This window comes from Prionailurus bengalensis, chromosome C1 (assembly GCF_016509475.1).
Source record: "Prionailurus bengalensis isolate Pbe53 chromosome C1, Fcat_Pben_1.1_paternal_pri, whole genome shotgun sequence".
Lineage (NCBI taxonomy): Eukaryota > Metazoa > Chordata > Mammalia > Carnivora > Felidae > Prionailurus > Prionailurus bengalensis.
Window position 1 is genome coordinate 148,219,509 of NC_057345.1, and position 22,184 is coordinate 148,241,692.

Genomic DNA, 22,184 nt, shown 5'->3' on the forward strand with positions numbered 1-22,184 from the left:
AACTCACAAAGGTTAAGAGTAAAGTTTATTCCATCAAGTACCCTTTTTGTTTTAACCATTTGAATACTTAATCTCCCTTTTAAAAATCTTCTTTTATTATTCAATGAATTAACAGAATTAACATTTGCTTATCAAAATTAACATTTTCTATATGTCTTAATGTCACCACCGTAACTGAAACACTGCACAACATAATCTTGCATCAGTTTTTTTGTCTTGTTTTGTTTTGTTTTCATTTTTCGGTCTCTCCCCCTGTTAGCTGACATTTCTGACAGTGGGCATTGCTAGTAGCCTCTCCTACTCCACTTCTAGGTTTGTTTCTTCTTTTTGTGAGTGCAACATTAAATAATTATGCCTATTAAAAATGTACTGTAGATTAAGAGAATTAACTTTGTCTTAGAGTGAGTCTACAAAGACTAAGGAACATTAGTTTTTGATAGCAATGTAGGGCTCATTTTATGGGGAAACAGTTTCAGAGAAACACTGATTTCCACTGAACATGGAATCCATTTGAACACAACATGGAAAAAGATTCCACAGAAACTACAAGGTTCATGTGAAATCTTACCCAGCTTCAAGCTTCAGTAATGGTTCATTGGGAAATCAGATATGGGAGCAAAGGTTAGTGAGGCTTTGTCTCTTTCCTCAAAAAGAAGGAAACATATTCTACTCAGTCACTGGATTCTTATGTTCCATTTTACTTCCTACACACTCAACAAAGAGATGACTATTTACCAAGCCAAACTGTTTCATAAATTATGACACCATGGCTCCTCAACAGAAAAGGGTATCTGGAGCTCTTCACCTGCTCATGACTACCAAGAGAGATCGGGTCACCCAAGCTGTTCCCCAAGATGGACACATCTTGCTCACTTGCCCAAAGATATTTATCCCCCTTCAGACTCCAAAAGGCCATGCCTTTTCCTTCTTCATCTATAGCTACCCTCCTTGTCACCCATGACCTCTAGTTCAAGGAGGAGGAGGAAAAGCTTGTGGCTACTTCCATCTTTAACCCACACAGAACAACATTAACAGAAACCCTTGATCTAGAAATAGAAAAGTCCACGGGAACCTTTGGTGGGCAGCTGGGCCGTGATGTTCCTGTTACACCAGTCGCCTTGGCAACACTCCACAGCTTGGCCAGGTGACGGCGGGGTCTTACAGGTCATCTTCCCTTGCTCGTAGACCTGGAAACAGCCTTTCTGGTAGACATGGAAGCCATCATTTATGCTCAGTGAGGAGAAGCACTGCTGGCCTTCACAGTGGTCCTCGTTCCCACAGGAGAGGCCTTCACACACACACATGTAAAGTTTGGGGTTTACCTTGGGCTTCTCATCTGCAAAGAAGCAAGAAGAAGGGAAAAAAAAATCACTGCATGGGTTTTACCCCCATGAGGGCAATAAGATGGTTTCTCCAAGACCATTACAACACATTCACCAAACAGCAAGTCAGGCCAAGTGTCATCACTAGCCATGATGTCCACATTTTGTTATCTTGTATTTCTCACTTGACTAACTACCAAATGATAATCGCCTCTCAGTACAGGAACACATTATACAAACTGTGTGCTCTTTTAGATCATACCAGGCCAAAGAATAGTTATCATGTACCCAGAGGCTTCTGAAAATGAACTTCCCCTCACTGTGGTTTTCACATTCTCTTCAGCCTGATGGGCTCTCACATCCAATTCTTACATCAAAATAAAATGTTTTTCCAGGACATAATGCTCATCACCTTTATTGTATGTTTTTTTTTTAAGGGCTCCTAAATATAGGGCAATTGTTAGTGCCAGTTCCTGCTAACTCCATACTAATCCATCAACTAGTAATACAAGGAATGCTGGTGTTCCCGCCACTATCTGTAATAGCCCAGTATAATCGAGAGTTTACAAGGATGCAGTCTATAATTACAAATGTCTATTACCAATATTTCCAGCTAGATGCCTTAGATTAATGTTTCAATAGTGACAACACTGAAGTTTTCATGTTGATTACAATGGAAATTCATCACTGCTTACACATGTTTGCCTGGCAGGAAAAAAAAAATGGCACTGATTATTGAAGATGAGGGTACAAGGAGACAAAGGGAATAGAGCAATGTTTTAAAAGTAAGGTAAGAGGTGAGACCACAGGAGCAGTCAACACCTGCTAGGTCCAAGGTGTGATGGAAAGATGTGCCTTGTCCATCAGTGAAGCACACCTAATCAGACTTCCTAATTGTCTCCTTCTGGAAACATCTGCAATCTAATTTTTGCAACCTAATTTTTCAAATCACTCTTTCTTTTCCCCTCCCTTGTGAGAATGATTAGTTCAGACTTGCTGGTCCCAACAGTTTGCACTAGGAGGGAAGAAAAGTGAAGAAAGAATGTAAACAGCCAAGTCCTAGAGGTTCCAAAGCAGTTTTCCTATAAAGAAATTCAGCTTTCAGAGCTCCCTCCAAAGGTCTATGGCACAGAGTGACTGCCTTCTGATTCTTGAACCCTCTGTAGCAGGTCTGTGAGATAACTACTTCTTTCTTAAAATAACAGGTCGGGTAGCTGCGCTTTCAAGAGGAGACCTTAAGGTAAGGTCTTTGAAATGTCAAGTTCATTTACACAGATTTGTGTGGGTGTTTGTAGAGACGTGGGTTATCTCAAAAAGAGAAAAGTGTTCTTAATCTTTCTTCTTCCCTCTTCAAAGAAGTGAAAAATAGTTCACTACCCACTGTAATGTGGGTGCCTCATCCCACAGAGTAAGTGCATGCAGACACACAGACACAAGCCTTCTATTTATAATTGACTTGCTAGTTCTTTTGAAAACCACAAGGGGCTCATCCAAGAGCAAAGACATGCCTGAAAGCAGGAGATCCAAAATAGCCGCTGACAGTGTATGTATGTCACCAGTCTCACCCCCGAGAATCAAGAGCCTCAGACATTTTTAATGAGCAAAAATTTTAATGAGCCAAAAGATAGTCTTTATTTTCCCTGCCTAGAGAAATTCCAGCACCAATCTATTTCTATGAGGATGAGAAACATATATATCTGTTGACATAACCCAGCAAAAGTTTACACTTGCCAAAAGTGAGTTGAAAGATAATATTTCCAGGGAGTCTAGACATGCTTGCCACTCTTGAATGGCACAAAGCTGGGCTGAGCATTGCCAACTATGCTGCCCAACAGGTGATGATTCTTTGGAGGGAAACGGATGGGCAGGATAAGGGGAGGGGTGGTTAACAGTATCATGTTGATTTGTTTGTGATCTACAGCAGGGAATTTAAAATACTATGTTTGAAAACTGTGCCATAACACAATGTATGAAAATCTGAAACACAAACATGTATTTTAAAATCCTAAATATTTTCAAAGGTCAAAGATATCCCAGGATATACATCCTTAGAGAGGTTGTGTCTACTGACACTGGGTTGGCTGAAGGATTCATGTGAGGATGAAAGGGTAAATGAAAATAACGTTAAGAGAGTAGCTGTTCAGGGATTGATAATGGACTGAGGAGTATGCGCCCCTCAACTCACGGTGCCCATGGTGCAGTAGGAACACCCAGAAACGAGTAACCGTAGGCAACAGAGGCCTCACTCACTGATCCTATGGAAACAGACAGTCCTGGTAAGAAGAATTAATGACATCTTGTGGTTCTAATAAAAAAGGTCAAATCTGGGGCGCCTGGGTGGCGCAGTCGGTTAAGCGTCCGACTTCAACCAGGTCACGATCTCGCGGTCCGTGAGTTCGAGCCCCGCGTCAGGCTCTGGGCTGATGGCTCGGAGCCTGGAGCCTGTTTCCGATTCTGTGTCTCCCTCTCTCTCTCTGCCCCTCCCCCGTTCATGCTCTGTCTCTCTCTGTCCCAAAAATAAATAAACGTTGAAAAAAATAAAAAAAATTAAAAAAATTAAAAAAATTAAAGGTCAAATTTAAAAAAATAAATAAAATAACAACAACAATGATTTTTTTAATGTGCTCTCAGAGTGAGCTCTGCTCTTAAAATTAGAGCCCTGGGGTGCCTGGCTGGGTCCGTCGGTGGAGCATATGACTCTCGATCTCAGGGTCAAGAGTTCAAGCCCCAAGTTGGGGGTGGAGCCTACTTAAAAATAGACAGATAGATAGATAATAAAATTAGAGCTGAAACTGAACTCTAGCTCACAGACATTAAGATGTGGACCCCCCTTCCAAGGTCTCTAGCTTTTGACAGGATGTGGGGATGGCCTGACAGATGTTTGGAATGTAACCTACAGAATTTTGCCAGAATTGAGCAGCCCTGAGTAAATACCAACTTCAGTAAAGGTCAATTCACTATACCCAACTATGAGGCATGACAGGTTATAAACTGTAATCAGACCTTATCCTGTGGGGGTCATAAACGGAGTCAAAGGGATTCATTCATTTAGTAAACACTCTCCTTGAATCTTTACATCCCTCTACTAGTTGTATGTATGCAGATGGCCGAGGGGTGACTACCTTTAAACAGGTAATTCTTTTTAAGGTGTCAAAAACTAGAGTTTTCATATCCTCACCTCCACAGTCCAGAAAAAGAAAAAAGGGGAAGAAGGACGGTTGTCAGTGCTATGTGATAATTAATTTAATCTCTGATATGAGGAATCATGAGCTCAGTCCAGCTGTTAGCTAATGGGAAAGTACACAAGCTTTACCAGATTCACGTCCAATTTTGCTTCTCACCAACATTTAATCTTCTTAAGTTGGGTATTTCCATATAACTACTTAGAAGAGCCCATCATGAATCTATTTTTTATATACTGCCAGATATAAATGCAGACCCTAAATTCATAAGAATATAAGAATGACCACATCTACCACGCACATGCCTGCATGCACACACACATTAGTTAAATGCCACTTTGCCAGTTTCATCTGACAGAGTGGATTAGTCGAAGAGATGCCAAAGAGATTTCTGAGCTAGGATTACTAACTCAACAAAGAAGGTTAAAAGCAAGACAGCAGCGTTTTCATATCTCAACATCCACAATTCTAAGGAACAGAGCAGGCCCCAGAATGCCCATGTCTCACTGTTTCAGTCTTGTCCAATTTTAGGAATAATCATAACATGTGTGGGCCTGTGATTTTTTATTTGGGGTGGGTTGGGGGTAGGGGGCACGCAGGGTGACAGAACTATTACAAAATCCCTTTTAGGGCCACGGGTAAGGGTCTGTGGACCTCGGATTTCTCCAACAGTGACATACATATAGTACACATCGAGGCACACCAAGGAATGGATAATCACCTTCCGTGACTGATTTCCAACAGTACAGACAGGAAACGCCGTATCTGATATGAAGCCCTTTGCACTTGCCTCTGCAAACAACTAGGAAGTGCCCTGGCAGAAGGCAGCAAGTCTACTCCACCTAATTGACATTCATTTAAATAATTCAGTAATTTAAATGTCAAGCCAGAGGTATTCCCTCTCTGCGAAGCTCACCCACATTGTTTGTTCTAAAAGGCACCTCCCAGCATTACTCAGTGTTATGGCTGGCACTGTGCGCCCTTTGTATCACCAGGACCAGGTCTGTGCAAACACACTCACAGGTCTGGCTGGGAGCTGCAGGGAGTTCTTGACGCCACCTGGGAGGACTGGGGGCTGGCTCCACAACCAGAGGTGCAGGCTCAGAAGCCCAAACCTCTTAAAAGATCTCGTTCTGGGCTCATCCTCTGTGCACACCTACTCTCGTAGCCTCACGACAGACTGTCGTCACAGGAAGAGGCAGAGCAGAGAGCATCGTGGACTTTTTACGTCTGTCCACAGTTTGGGATGCTCTTGTACCTCGGAGTAAAAATCTTCACATTTATGTTTTAAGTGGGACTTGAGAAATCTAAGCACACCACCATGGGCTTATCCCCCACATTCTCAGTCATGCACTCCATAACGCTTTAAAGCATTTAAACTGATTACCATTCTAAATGGTGCACAAAACCTCACATCTCCCACTAAAGTTTGACACAAAAGACAAATGAGAAACTGCTACAAGTAAACCAGCCTGCAACTATCACCCCAGAGGTCAGCAAAAGGAACAGGCTGAATTTCTTAGAGGTTCACCTCCAAGTGGCACAGATGACAATATGGTTATTAGACTATTATTATAAAAGTCAGATAGCTCAGAACTATATAGGCTAAAAAAGGAACCCCAAACATATCTGGACTCCTTCCAACAGTATAAACGATTCATTCATTTGAAATGACAGCCTATATTAGGCTTATAGATATGGGAGTCCTTCCATGGCCTCCTAATCTGAAAGTGCAGCTTGGCACTTCTCCAGAATCGGAAAGCATTTGAGATCTCTGGCATTAAACAAAAGCTCAGTGATGGATTTTGCAATGCCAGGTATCACTGCCAGAAGCCTGCTCCTAAGACAGAAACACAAAGGTCAGTCTGCAATGCCTAGTGAAGGGCATTTGATGGTCTGGTGAGAAGGCAAGCTATATGCTCGGGAATACGGTACCCCAAACACCATTAAATGCTCTCATTATAAAACCCCCATCTAGGGAACCCAAATTCCATTTGTTTTTGTTTGTTTGTTTGTTTACCCCTGATCAGAGAAACAGATATTTGGCAAAGTTGTAAAGCGAAGAAGAAAACATATTCCAGGAGTTAAGAAAGATTGAATAGGATCACATATAAATTAGAATAACAATGACATAAAATGATTTCAGGATTCCCAAGATTTTGAACTGACGATAGCTACAAATGTACCCTGCCTCCAGCGTTCTGGAACTGAGCAAATCACATCCCCATTCAGATGTAATCCTCTCTGTCTTCTGTGACTCTCCAAAGAGAGACAGGAGGGTTAATGTGGCCAGAAGTCCTTCCTGGTGGAGCTGATCCCCACATCCTTAGGCTCCCCTCTTATCCCCTCCATTCTTGGGAGGCCTCTCCTGTTCCAAGATATCAGGTCCTTTAGGTAGGGAATTTCCTCCATGTGGAGTGCTTACCTCCCTCCCTGCCTACACTCCATTTACCTAGTTAGCATCTACCCTCTCTTAAAGAAGCCTTTGTTCACACACTCAAATTTAAAGTAAGAACCACCTGTATACACTCACACACATGTGTCTGTCTGGCTACTGAATGTCCAAGTCTCTCCTCCGGACTAGGAGCGCCATGAGGGGAGGGACTGACCCTACTCTGCTCACTGTTACAGAGCCCCCGCCTGCTTCAGTGATTGACAGGAGTACAAGCCTGATGGATATTTGCTTCCGGATGAATTTTCTCTTCACGGAAAGGATTTAGAGGTGGGAAGAGACATGATGCTGGTTTTCAGAGCAGACTGAGCCTATAAAGTCTTTAAATGTCAGCAGAGATCTTAAGGCAAGGCTTAGTCACCGAGCCAGCATGTCTGTGCAAGCCATTTCTTCCTAGAGGAGTTCGCCATAGCGTCACATCTGTTCACCTACTCTGGCTTACAAGTGTAGAAAATTAATACTTGCGGTGTGGTACAGTAGGTGTTCTGTCTGCCTGGTTGTTAGAAGAAAGAGGTAAAATACAAGAGCCCCTAAAACAAGGACTTATTTAACACATTAATAGAACAGCAGGGCTTGGATGGATGCTCCTTCCTTGGATGGCTGACGTGAGGACGTTTGGCTACTCTGATGCTAAGGTGACCAGAATGATCAAAACATAGTAAGCGCCCGGCCTCCGGCCACATTAGGGGAGTCATGCAGGACTTGTCTGCTCAGCAGTGAAAAAGACGCCCCTGGTATTTGCTGCCATTTTTCTCCTATCAGTGAAAGTAATGGCGTTTTCAGCAGGGAGTAGGGAAAGACTGAATTACATCATTTTCCCCTTCTTGCTTTGCTGAAGGTGATAAGGATTCCTAAGTCATCCTGCATTTGAACTGCTGAAGCTGAGAGGGGGGGAAAAAAAAAAGTGCCATCTGTTTATTTTGTGTCTGAGCTGACTCCTTGTCTCTGAAATAATCCCTGTAAATGAAGCCCTATTGCAGCAGCCACACCTTCTATTTCAAAGCCAAAAACTTGGTCTGTGTTTAAGTGACTAACAAGTTAAAGCACATTGTGGGGTACTGACCTAAGACAATATTGGTCTGTCTTTTCCATGCGTTTTACGATTCCCAGAATGTAGCAAAGACATCGTTTTAATACTTGTACCATGTCAATGAAGCAACTCTTTAATAGGGGGAAAATAATGACCCTTTTCTTCATCATGTCTTCACACTTCTTCAATCTTCCCTTCAGAAAAACAAATGATTACAAAACCTAACGGAAATTACCTACTAAGGAACTCTCTTGGAGACCAGAAAGTATCCCCACCCCACCCCCATATATTGACAACGCCCGGCCCTGAGTGAATCTCCACTTATTGGAAGAGTAACAGAGAGTACCACAGCCTGAGAAGCGATCCCTTTGTCATTTGGATTTGAAGAGAACCAGCGATGTGGTAACCATCTATCAAATGTTGAGGCTAGAAGCCCTGTTCACAGTGTGGGAAGCACACAGTTCACAGAGTGCTTGACTCATGTGGGTTCCACAGGCTAACTAGGGAGTACACGGCTGCTCCAGTAAGGGTTTCCTAGCCAAGCGCTGTATTGAAAATTTTGCCGTTACAGGAAACCTTAACCAAGGGCTCTGCGTGGTATAGGATGATGGGAAAGGAACTACAGTGTGGACTCAGCACAAGGCTCCCACCTCTATTTGCCCTTCTGTGCCCTACCGGTGACTTGGCCTTCAAGGTTTTACTTACAATCAACAAACCACCACCACATCCCCAACAACCTTTCTGGAAGCTTTCAAACCACAGAGATAAATCCCTCAGAAGATGGGCAGGGCTCCAATTTGTTGAACAATAGTCTTAGAATGCCAGCCCCTAGGCAATGCAGTACCTGGAGTCAAAGGTAAAAATGTCCACAATTAGTTAAATTCCTCCTCTCTAGCTCCCTACTCTACCCCACCCCCAGAAAAATGCACGGAGAGAACAGGGGATTTCTAGACTACATTCTCTACAGCCTGCATGAAGCACAAGAGATTAAGCTATCCGAGGGTAAAAAGTGGGGGCACTGCTCAAGCCTCCAAAACCGCTACCACCCTATCCCCCAATTCCCCAACTCACGTCCTAAGGCCCTATCGGGTCCAGAGCGCCAAGGCAAGGTTAATTACGAGACGAATCCCATGCCTTCAATCCCATGAATACATGTCTTGTGCATCTGTACTCCAGCCTTTAGCTTCATCTTTGCTTTGCATATCTTCTTTTCCCTATCAGTCTAACTAATATGGTCCACAAGAAGCCGCTAACTCCCAAATTCAATGCTTAAGAAGAAGATTGGCGTGGTAGTCAATAGACTAAAGGATCCTGCAGTCACCAGGCCATGGTTGAGTGGGGGTCATTTTGAGCTTATTCGTTTTTCAGCCCTGAGCCCACAGAAAGGCTCCAGGTGCCTACGCTCAAGGTAGACACCGAAAGCATTTTTTGAGAGTGCTGTGGACCATAATTGGCTTTTCAAACCCTCTCTTCCCCCTCCGCCCCCAATCTCTGTGGCACTGCATACCATTCCCAGCTTCCACAATCATCTTGAACCTTGGCAGAAGAAAGGCAGCTAAATCTGAGATGTGTCACGAGGCCACTGGCTAGGGAGCAAGAATATCTAAACACAAACTAAGGCGAAAGCAGCAGGCCAGACTTTCCACAGATTCCCATCGGCTCCTGTAGCTGCAGGGCACTGACAGCCTGAAGGTAACCCAAGTATCTCCGAAGGGTCACTTTTAAATAGTAGCTTTAATACCCCCAGTCATTTCAGAAGTATTTCCTTCCAGAGCCCGCTTCCATCCACACTGACATGCCAACTGTGCCCAACAATGGCAAGCCCGCTGAAGACATGAAAGCCCAGAAGGAAAGGGAAGGATTCCCAAAGGGGCACAGGCAGCCCCATAACATGCTGTGATTCTATTCTATGGCCGCATTTGGACTGCTGAGAAAGAATAATCTAGCAAAGAGACACCATGCAGAAGTGGTCTACTGACAATCACTGGGGATTAAAGAACAGGTAGAAAATCAAACAAAATAGTTTAACGCCATGCCTCCCCGTTCTAAGACTGAAACAGCATAAACCCTGGATGGCTACCTTCCAGGAGTTTTTCAGGAAAGCTATTATCTCCAAGAGAAAACATATACCTCTCTCTCAGTCTACTGGACCACACTGTGGCTGAGCAAAGAGAACTGTATGGTGTCTTTAGCACATACTGTATATCATGCAGCCACCGTGACCACCCACTAACCCCAGACGTGCCAAAGAGTACTGCTCAGAAGAGGCTGCTGCTTTTTTTTTTTTCTTCTTCTTCTTCCTTTTCAGCCAGGGCCAAAGTTTCTAAGATCTTCCTAAGAACCATTAAAATCCACGCAGCCCCTCACCTATCCACCAAGTTGAGTCCCCACTGTCCTAAATGGCAGTCGGCCAGGGGCTGGTGTACAAGGGACAGGTGCTCAGTGGGCTATTTTCAGTTGCTATCAGCTCAATCGGGAGCCGCACATGCTCAGTAGGCAGGCAAGCCTGGGTTGCATTTCAAACTCCGGGCAGCCAAGAGACGTACACCTTTCACAGCTGCCAGGGCAACCAGCTGCCCAGTGCTCCTCCCAAGACGGGAGCGATGAAAACAGTATAACCTGGCCAGCCAACATGCCAGCGAGCAAGCTGTACCTCGCATTTCACCGCCTGGGTTATTCTGAGCTGGGCTTATTGACACTCCATGGCAACACAGGAACAAAGGGCCAGCTAGAGGGATTTAAATGTCCTGCAAAAGTTGCTAGAAAAGTCAGCAGCTCAGGCTTCTGTTTGCATAATAAAAGTAGCAGTGGAATTATTATTAGGTTATTCTCAGTTGCCACTGCAGTTGTTATTCGTGAATAATAATAACAAAGGTCTGTAACAGAGGTCTACTCTTTGAACTCAGGTTTTGTTTTTGTTGTTTGCCACCATTAAGTTGCCACAGTTGGGAGGCCTCCCAAACTACGGCATGTGGGCCTGTCCACCACCACAGGAGAACCAGTTTTCCTCACCCGTGTACCTCTCGCCTTGCCGTACCCCGTGATCCACTTCCGCTGCACAAATCTTTCCAAATGCAAACCACCCCTACTTAATCTTTCAATGGCTCTCGCTCCCCTCAGGATAGGGAACAACCACCTCAGTACCCCAGACCCTGCCAGGCCAGTAGGACCTGAACTCTCAACCCGGCTCCCTTCTCAAGACGGCGCTGGCCATGCTGGACCGTGCAGGTGGTGTCCTCACATTTCCCCCACCTCCACGACTTCTCTGGGTGGGGCCCGTCTCTGCATCAGAAGTCCTTCTCGGCCCTTCCTTTGCTGGTCTAATGCCCGTTCATCCTGCCAAACTCCTGCTCCCTGGACTGCTGTCCCCAGTCCCAGCCCAGTGTGATATGAAGGTCCTTCCTGTTGATATCCCCGGTGCTGTGCTTTAACCTTTGCCTTATCCAACCAGACTGTGACTCCTTGACAGAAGGAACCACTTCTAGTTATGCTGACATCACCAGCGCCTACCAGCATACTCGTGCTAATTAATCAGTCGGAGATTGTAAGACTGTGCTACAACTGATTCTTTTTTCCCAAACTCAGAATAAATTCTTCGAAAGATGTGCTCTTCTCATCTCCTCAGCCCAGACCAGTCCCTGTCTCCTCTTTTTTTTTCTTATATTATAATAATTAGTATTGTAGCCAACATTATTTATTCATTCATTTGTCAAATATTCACTGAGCACCAGTTATATGCCAGGCGCTGTCTTCGACACTGGGGATAAGATGGTGAGCACCACGAACTCTTGGCTTCCTACGCTCCAGGGCTCACTTTGCTTGTACTCCCCATAAACTCCTCACAATCATCCTGTCACTGTTTCCATCGCGCCGCTGCAGGAATAGACCCTGAGAAATGAAATAATGGGCGCATGCGCTTGCGCGCGAGCACGCGCGCGCACACACACACACACACACACACACACAGACGCGGTGAAGACGAAGGACATGGCTCATGACACAGTCTCACTCTGTCTCACTCTGTCTCACTCTGTCTCTCTCCTGAGAAAGGCCTGCTTCCTCTGCATGGCCAAGAGCCTTCCCTTCAGAAGACTCTCTGACTAACCACATCATTTTTACCTACCAAAAATTACCCTAACACTTTGCAAAACTGACATTGTGAAGCAGATGAATTAGGACACGATGTGGAAGATAAAGAGAAGCCATGACAATGTAATTCACCATGGCAGTGTGTAGTATTATAAACACACCAGATGAGTCCAATTCTAAACTGGACTATGGGTTTTTGGTTTTGTTTTTGTTTTCCTATCTATTCTTTACAACCTTTCTGAATGGATCCGATTCTTTTTTTTCATACAAACTAGCTTGGTGTAGGTACCAGAATGTAGAAGGGGAAATAAATACAACTAACTAACTAAATAAGTAAGGCCACTCCCACTCCAAATCACCATTCGATTACAGGCAGAGGTGGTTGTTTTTGTTTCCTTAAAGTGATTTTCACCACCTCCTGCCCAAAAGAAATTTCATTCTTCCTCTTATTTCTTCCCTCCTGGCCACATCCCCCAAATTTCATATCCTCGGGAGGTCGGTGCTCCGCTCTAACCCATAACAAAGAATTAGATGGAGCATTACCGTGGATCTAGGAAAACACCCTGCTCTGCAGAGCTCAGATTCAGCTGATTAGAATCAGGCAGCAGCTGTTCCAGTGTTAACGACCAAGGCTGAGGAGGCACAAATGTAAACTTCCCTCTTCCTGTCAAACTACTGGCTCGGACAGAGAGGATGGTCGGGGCTTCGTGAACTCGTGAAAAAATAAAAGGTTCCAGGCCAGCTCTGCTGGAGAACGCACAGGTCGGTGGTCAGAGCTTTCACCTGAGGGCAGCAGGCACTTCCGGGCAGGGAGCTCCTAGGAGCAGACTGGAGTCACCTTTTTAAACCATGGGGCATGAACCATTTGTGGGTTGGGAAATCGATTTTGTGGTTGAAAACAAGGCCTCTTTTTTTTCTTTTTAAATTAAAATAAAGCCGAATGGAATAAAAAAGAGAAGAAATGGGAGTACGTTAAACATAGTAAGAGTAGCTGCTGTTTTTGCACGAATTTTGTGTTTCAGATGTGTGTGGGTCCTACTCTAAAACGTTTCTAAATGTAGATGCGCTGGGTCCAACGCTAAAATGTTTCTTACTGTGAGTCACAGTGAAAAGTTTGAAAGTCACTCCGCCCTGTGTCTTACATGATCTTGGACTTGACATGAGTTCTGAGTAATTATGACTATTCCATATAATCATTATCTGTGGAAGCTTGCCTGAGGTCATGCTGGGCTGCAGAAGGAACTTCCTGAGGACGGGCTAATAGCGTTTTGGGAGTTACAAAGCAATTTTTTATTATGTCTTATTTTCCTTGGTGTTTGCTTCTTTCCAAGAGCGAAAGTTGCATATATGACACATCTACAAATTTCCTGCTTCGCAAGTTTTTCCATAAAGAGGAGATGGCAACCATCTTCTCATTCTTGAGACCTATCTTCATAAAAAGAGAAGCCGAGAAGCTATTACGCTGCCCTCTCACTGCCGACCACAAGGAAATCGTTTCATGAGCGTGGGTCTTCGATTTGTTTTCACATCTGTTCAGTATTTGACTTAGATCGAATTTTTAGAGTCTTCTCCACCTCCTACTGCTACTACCCTCCTCTCATATAAATACACTAAATATGAACATTTTATAATGTCCACTGGGGAAAAAAATGGATGTGGCTTCAGTTTACCCACAGCCAAAACAAACATCTCCTAAGAAGAAAAAACTAAAAGGAAACTTTGTCATAGTTCACCTGACATCAACTAACACACCACCAGTCTGTTAGAGAAGAAAATCTGACAATAAAGAAACAGTATCTTAAAAGTGTGCACTTCCATCAGATATTTACACTTTAGGTCCTAGTAATGAGTGGCAAACAATAGCTCAATATTTCTCATCTCTCTCCCCGAAAAGTCTCTCATTTGATGATGTGTCAGTGAAAAAGATTTTATTCTGAAAAGGGATAAATTAATGAGAAATGAGAGCAACAAATTTAATAAAGACATTTCTCTTACATTCACTCGCCCCTTCAAGAACTTCCTGAATCTTCAATAATGAGAAATTCAAAGAAAGGCTTATTCTATTCTTCTTCTACAGTCGCAAAGAGGGGCACCTTTGTGGACCCTAACAAAAAGTCCATTGAAGTTATCCCTTTCCTTCCCTCATTGGGTAATTGGGCTGGGAAGTCTTGAGTGGTGATGGCTTTGGAAATAATAAAATCAAGTCAGCCCACAAACTAATTTAGAACTTAGCAATCTTCTCTAGAACAGGCCAAAACCTCTTGCAACAAACCTCTGCAAAAGTCCAGTGCTCCCTGCTATAATAAAATCTAACTATGGCTTGCAAATTTGATAAAATGTGGGTCATCTTAGCTTAGAAATATTTCTGAAGCAATATTCCATTTTAAGTATTTGTGTCATGGACGTCACCTGCAAATGCTCTCAGGGACAAAGGGAAAGCCAAACATGGAGGTTCTGGAACAAAAATGGACTTCTCCCCAGTGGCATAAGAGCAGTATTAGAGCATGATTAGTCTTATTAATGGGAAGGGATAGGAAGGATATACGGATAATTAGGACTCAAGTGCTCTTCTCGGTGAGAGCAAATAAAACTCTTCCTGCAGCTAGAGTTGTGTATATAATGAACATGAAAAATGAATATTGGTATGAGAGATGAGAAATAAAAAAAAACATAAACCCAGGTAAAGGAGCCTGATCATTTGCTCTCATCTCAGCTCTCAAACAGACTGGACTGAGGGGGAGTCTAGCATGCATCAGATATAATGTCAGTGTGGATGTAGCTAATTTAAGGTGCAGAAAAAAAAAAAGCAATATTCTGAAGAAGGTTGATAATGATTGAAGCTCTTGAATACCATTCCTTAAAGTATATTATACCTTTTTGTTGGCTGTGTAATCCTGAGCGAGAGTTTTAACCAATTCAAAGGCACATCCCCAAAAACCTATCTCATCAAGGTAATCATGAGAATTATGGGAAATAACTCATATAAAACATTTGGCATATATTAGCCACCACTCAATAAGTATTGCCTATGATCATCAAGGAGATAGTTATAGTAAGCAGTATTTTCCAGACCTATTTAGTCTTTTTTGACATGGAGTATTTAGGATTCCATACAACTTGAGAAATATTCTAAAGTACACTCATACTAACCAAACTCTACCAAAATCACTATTGGGGACCTATTATTTGAAGTGCACACTATTTCCAATCAACATTTAAGAAACATGTGGGAGTAATTTGGGAGACAAAGGGAAAGTTGTTGTTGTTGTTGTTTTTCAATGAACTAAAAAGAGCACACTACCCAACAAAATATATTGGAATAAAATCCCTATGACTTTCTTATTTATGCCCCAGTAATGCCATCTAGCTCTACTGAAGCACAATCAATCAGGTGCCATAGCTACTTTGCAAACATCAAACATGGTTCTATTTCATTTTAAACTTGGTAGTCTAAAGGTCTGCACTCAACAATCTTTGGAGCTAGTATAAAGATTTTAGTTATCTGCCCTATTATTTTCCTCTTTCGGTGAAATATTTTGTACTTAACATTTGCTTTATGACTAATGTTGAATATATTAGAGTACATTACAATCAAGGGTTCTCAGTGTGGGTTTTTTTTTTTAATTCCTAGTAAATATACAAAAACAAAGAGTCTTTTCACAGAATATGCTATTGACAGTTAACAAGGAGTTGAGTCATGAAGGGAAGACAGGACTAAGGCAACTGTTATTAGGATTAGAGCACTCTAGGCTGTAGCAGGCACTGGATATTCTGGTTTAAAAAAAAAAAGCTATTGCAACTAAAGAATAAAGAGTCCTTTTCCTTCCTTGTAAACATCCTAGTGGTGGTGATATGTTAAAGAGCAGGACTTCAGGGGCAATCTGTTTCCATTTCAGCCAGACTGACTTGTTTCATGACATATCTGCACTGGGGCTTTAGGGGGTCATCTGCCGGATTCTTTGGGCAGTTCAAGAGCTAAAAGCAGGAAAAAACAACCCATGACATGGTTGTTAATATTGACTCATAAACACCCTTTTCTCCTTTCTTCTCCATTCTTTCTCTACTTCTTCTCTCTTCATACTACATACCCACAACCACAGGCCCACCCATGATATCGAATGAAACCAGTAAGAACTGCTTAATACCATACGAAACTGATACTATATCTAGGGAAGGGAATGGAATTTGGAGGGACTTTGTGCCACTATATTCTGTAGATTTTTTTTTCCTAGTTGCCATAGTTTAGCAATTACACAGAGGAGGAAAATTCCTGTTTTCCTGTTGGGTCTCCAGATATTGTCAAATGTTCCTTGGAGAGTAAAATAACTCCCAGGTGAGAACGACTGGTAAAATTTGTTAAAAATTTGAACTACCATCAAATTTTTCCAACCCAATTCTTACTAATTCTTACAACTTAGGACCCAACCTTTCCTCTGATTTAAACACCTCCAATTCTTTTCAACTTACCACAGGGGATCCTTAATTTATATCTTATCTTATATATTTATATCTTAATTTATAATTTCTCGGTACTGTAGCATTATTGAAATGTTTTTAACACTGCTTAGAACAGAATCTAGACTATAGATACCTAAATTGGTTACAACGGCACTGTCCAACAGAAACTTAATGTAAAGTCCATTACGTAGTATTACATAATGTAATATTATTGGATAAACATAGGAGAAAATCCAGATGACCTTGGGTACGGCAATAATTTTTTAGAGGCACAATCTATGAAAGAAATAATAAACTGGACTTCATTAAAATTTAAAACTTCTGCTCTGTGAAAGACAACATCAAGAGAATGAAAAAGCAAGTGACAGAATGGGAGAAAATATGCGCAAAAGACACACGTGATAAAAGACTGTTATTCAAAATGTGCAAAGAACTCTTACAACTCAAAAATAAGCAAACGAACAACCTGATTAAAAATTGGGCCAAAGATCTTAACCGCTACCTCACCAAAGAAGATAGAAAGATGGCAAATAAGCATATAAAAGCATATGCTCCACATCAGATGTCATCAGGAAAATGCAAATTAAAACAACAACGAGATACCGCTACACGCCTATTAGAGTGGCCAAAATCCAGAATCACTAACAACACCAAATGCTGCTGAGGAGTTGGAGCAACAGGAACTCTCTCTCATTCATTGTTGGTGGGAATGCAAATGGTAGAGTCACTTTGAAAGACAATTTAGAGGCTTCTTATAAAACTGAACATACTCTACCATAAAATCCAGTAATCACAAACCTTGGTATTTACCCAAAGGAGCTGGAAACTTTTGTCCACACACAACCTGCACAGCAACTTTATTCCTAACTGCCAAAACCCAGAAGCATCCGATGTATCCCTTCAGTAGGTCAATGGATAAATAAAACTGTGGTACATCCAGACAATGGACTATTATTCACTGCTAAAAGAAATGAGCCATGAAAAGACACAGAGGAACCTTAAATGCCTACTCACAAGTGAAAGAAGCCAATCCGAAAAAGACTACATATCGTACGATTCCAACTATATGACATTCTGGAAAAGATAAAACTATGAAGGCAGTAAAAAGATCAGTGGTTGCTAGTGGTAAGGAGGGTGGGGGGAAGGAATGAACAGGTGGAGCACAGGGGGTTTTTAGGACAATGAAATACTCTGTATGATACTATAATGGTGGATACATGTCATTATACATCTGTCCAAACCCACAGAATGCACAACACCAAGAGTGAACCCTAACGTAAACTACGGACTTGGATAAATATGACGTGTCAGTGTAGGTCCGTCAGTTATAACAAGTGTACCACTTTGGTGGGGGGATGTTGGTGATGGGGAAGGGTCCGAATGTGTGGGGGCAAAGGGTATATGAGCACTCTCTATACTTTCCTCTCAATTTTGCTGTGAACCAAAAACATGACTTTAAAAAAATAAAGTCTTAACAAAGGGGGAGAATGGAGGAGTGTGAAGTGTGACAGGATTAAGAACAACCTAGTTCACAGAGAGCCAAACACTACACAGAAACTTACCCTACTCCAAATAGCTGTGAGACACTTACCTTCCATACTAGGGGAAGGGAAAGCAATCATCATTAGCACAGGAAGAATCATCACTCCATCTACCATTGTACAACTGTGGAGGAAAAATAAGACATATAAGTAAAACAAAAAATTTAACCGTAGGATGACAAATTAAATTAAGCATACTATCTTCAAACTGCCATTCAAGGCCTTTCTTACAAATCCCCCTCACATATGTCGCCTTATTTCTCGGTAAATTTAAACATATACCCTTTACGTATTTCTAAACAAATCATCTTAAGGAGTTAATCAGATTTACCTCCCACTGGTGGCCACTCTAAGGCAGCTGCGACTTTCTCTGAGTCCAGAGGGTCTACCCTCTTAGAGGCAACTCAATAAGGACATAAAAAATTCCCAGCTAGAAGGCTAAGCATTCTCAAAGAATTTTAAGCTAGAATTTTATCTTATCCTATGAAATGCAAAATTGGCACTAAATTTAAAACCTCTGAGAAATATGAATAGACTGTTGTAACATGATGTTAAAGATTAAGTGACTGAATAATTCAAGCATAATTTTTGAACCTCACTTCTACTTTAAAAGAATTAGAGGTAGAGCATCATCACACAGCCCAAAAGGGGAACAACAACAACAACAAAAACAACACAAAAAAACCTACAACTTATCCCTCATCTATGACAAAGCAATGCAGGATAGACACAACCAGGATAGGAAGAAATCATGTAAATGTGAAATACATCAAACTATATAATCAAGAGAAAGTAAGATACCAGATATGAGTTTCAAGTTGATATTGCCCTAAATTGGCAAAAGCTCAATTTTCTAAGTCAAAGGACTACAACAAAGAACTTTTTAATAATAACTTAATTCCTGCAAAATTTTGGGAATATGATGAAGAGTCTGGTTATACTAATTCTTTAGTACAAGAATAATTTTTAAAAATTAAACCTTTGGGCCCCTGGGTGGCTCAGTGGGTTGAGCGTCCCACTTCGGCTCAGGTCATGATCTCACAGTTCGTGAGTTCGAGTCCCATGTCAGGCTCTGTGCTGACAGCTCGGAGCCTGGAGCCTGCTTCGCATTCTGTCTCTCTCTCTCTCTCTCTCTGCTCTTTCCCTGCTCACACACTGTCTCTCTTTCAAAAATAAATAAAGATTAAAAAAAAAATTAAACCTTTGACTAGTTGTGATTTTCTGGATGGTAAATAAACAAGAAAACTGGTCAAGTTCTTTAATGCACACGTTAGTGTGCTATCTATCTTACACTTAGAGCTCAAAGCAAAGAGCAAAAGCCTATTGCTATCTAAGCTGTCTGGAGTGGACACCTTCTGGTTCATATTAAAATCAAAAATTTTGGTTGGTGGTCAGACTGTTCATTCTCCACGTCCCCATCTTATCTTACCACCCTCATCTCAACTGGTCCATAATTATATTTCAGTCCACTCCTTCTCTAATAGCAATGTAAGGAATAGCAACGTAAGGAAGAAGCAATGTACCTTCTTTTTACACTTTTTAAAGCACATGAAACTTTAGTGTCCTCTTTTACTGTTATTATGTCCATGTTCACAAAGATCTTTTCTATGACAAGCCCCTGATTTGTGGCATATAAGTGCCTCATGTGGCTGCCAGTGTCGTCACAACCAGATACAGACTCCTCCATCACCATCTTGTCTCCATGCCTTTGAACGGGGAGCACACTGCTGGTTCCCTCTGCCTCAACGGCCCTAAGTGTCCTCTTCTACCCTTCTTCTACTTACTCCCCTCCTCCTGTCATTCATGACCTAGCTCAAAAGGCAAACATTTGGTGAAACACCTCTCCATCAGCAGTCACTTCTAGCACCCAGCACTGGGCTAACACCACTTGAAATCAATTACTTGTCTAAGTCAGTCTCCAACGCTAACCTTCCTGTCCCTAAAAGAGGTACATGGATCCTAGGGTCATGCAAGAACATTTAGTGAATTACAGGATGAAAATACAGATCTTACTCTTATTACAATGGGGTTACATCCTGATAAATCCATCCTAAGTTGAAAATATCAGAAGTGGAAAATGCACTTAATACACTTAGTCTACCAAACATCAGAGTTCAACCTAGTCCACCTTAAATGTGTTTAGAACACTTAACATTAGCCTACTGTTGGGCAAAATTATCTAATGCAAAGCCTATCAAAGCCTGTTTTACAATAAGGTACTGAAAACCTCATGTAATGTATTGAATACAGTACTGAAAGTGAAACACAGAATGGTTCTCGGGGAACAGAATGGTGGTAGGTGTGTCAGTTGTTCACCCTTGTGACAGCGTGGCTGGGAGCTGCAGCTCACTGCTGCTGCCCGGTGTCACGAGAGAGGGTCATACCACATATTGGTAGCCCAGGAAAAGACCCAAGGATCCAAAGATCAAAATTCGAAGTACAGTTTCTATTGAATGTTTATCACTTTCACATCATGGCAAAGTCAAAAAAATCTCTAAGTCAAACCCGAAGATCAAAATTCGAAGTACAGTTTCTACTGAATGTTTATCACTTTCACATCATGGTAAAGTCAAAAAAATCTTTTAGTCAAACCATGAGAAGTCAGGGACTGTATATACTAGAATTTGTATCCTATGCAAAATCTAATAGAGCGATAAATAACTTGAGGCTTTATTTGGTGTCTCTCTCAGTTCCTTTGACAGTCTAGTTCAAAAGATGTCTTCCAGAAAGAAATGTGGACATGATTTGCTTAGAGTATAGCCATGTACTATACTTCTGAGGGTCAATTTAAGTATGTTATGAAACAAGCCCTCCCCAGATTACAAGTGTTCTAAAACTACAGATTGAATATATTATTAATGAAAGCACCAGAAAGAATAATAAAATGGTGGAGTTGATATCTCTATTCCTAGTGGTTGTTTGTTAATCACTTTACTAGAAAAAAAGCAGTTAATATTCAGTTCAATCTGACAAGAAGCAGGCTCCCCAAATTCAAAATTAAAAACTACTTGAAAATGGATTTGCTTCCAGTATCATAAACAGTAAACATTATCTTGAATAATACAATGTTATCACCATTAACAATACCTTAAATATTTCACTGTCAATCTTTTTAAAATTTCTATTTTATGTATATTATATCATACATAGTTTTTATTTTATATGAAACTTACAAGCAACACACACAGTGAGGGTACATGCTTAAAAATATTTTTAATGGATGGGATAAGTCCTCAAAAGCCTTTGAAAACCACTGGACTACCTTGTTCTTATCTGTGAATTCCCAATTCTCCTTTCCTTCCTTCCTTCTTTCAATACCTATTAAGGGTCTACTCATGTATTAGACATTAGAAACTTAAAATGATAAAGATATATAAACATAGCCCTTACTATCATGGAGCTTTCATCTATGGTGATAATCAAATAGTCATCCAAATGATTTTATAATTAAAAACTAAATGAAGTGCCAGTTATAAAAAAACAAATGGGTTAAGTAGGACTGCTAACAAAATAACTTGAGATTTTCTGGGTAGAAGAGCTTCCCCAGGAAGTTATATCTAAATAGGAATCAGAAAGATGAGAAGATACCAGAACAAGGATGAGTGTGTAAGCATGCGTGTGTGTGTGTGTGTGTGTGTGTGTGTGTGTGTTGGGGTGGGTAGCACCTTGAGGTGGAGGGTTGCATTTAAGGAGAAAGGTGCAGCTTCTCAGCTTACGCAGAGGCCCTACAGCCAGGACAAGCATGAAGTCCTACAAATTTACGCATATTTCAGCAGTGAAGAAAAAAGCCAGGCTGGGTCACAGCCAGCCTAGAAAGAAGAGTTAAAGAGGGTGGAGAAACCCAAGAAGGCTGAAGGTAGGCAGAGGCGGAACTTCGATAAGGCACAAAAAGCCCAGGGAAGCCCTCCACTCACTCACCTCTGGACATTCTTGCCAACCATGCCCCTCTCCCTTCTCACATCTGGTCCCTAACTAACCATCCATTTTCCCAGGCACTCTAACCAGCCGGCTTCCTAGCTTTGTATACATGATGCTCTTCAAGAGTAGGCCCTTTTTTTTAGAGTCCAACCTGGCTAATTCCTATTCAGCCTTCAAGTCTCAACTATCACC

At 41.7% G+C, this 22,184-nt stretch overlaps 1 protein-coding gene across 4 annotated transcripts in view; it reads right to left on the minus strand.

Annotated features, from left to right (window-relative positions):
• Positions 1-22,184, minus strand: part of ACVR1 (activin A receptor type 1) — a 141,452-nt gene that overhangs the window by 48,946 nt on the left and 70,322 nt on the right. For all 4 annotated transcript variants that reach the window (XM_043576775.1, XM_043576772.1, XM_043576771.1 and 1 more), the window contains 2 exons: positions 18,125-18,198; positions 1,073-1,336 (listed from right to left, as the gene is read on the minus strand). In XM_043576775.1, the coding sequence (XP_043432710.1) occupies positions 1,073-1,336; positions 18,125-18,191 (331 nt within the window). In that variant the 5' untranslated portion in view covers positions 18,192-18,198. The remainder of the gene's footprint in view (positions 1-1,072; positions 1,337-18,124; positions 18,199-22,184) is intronic.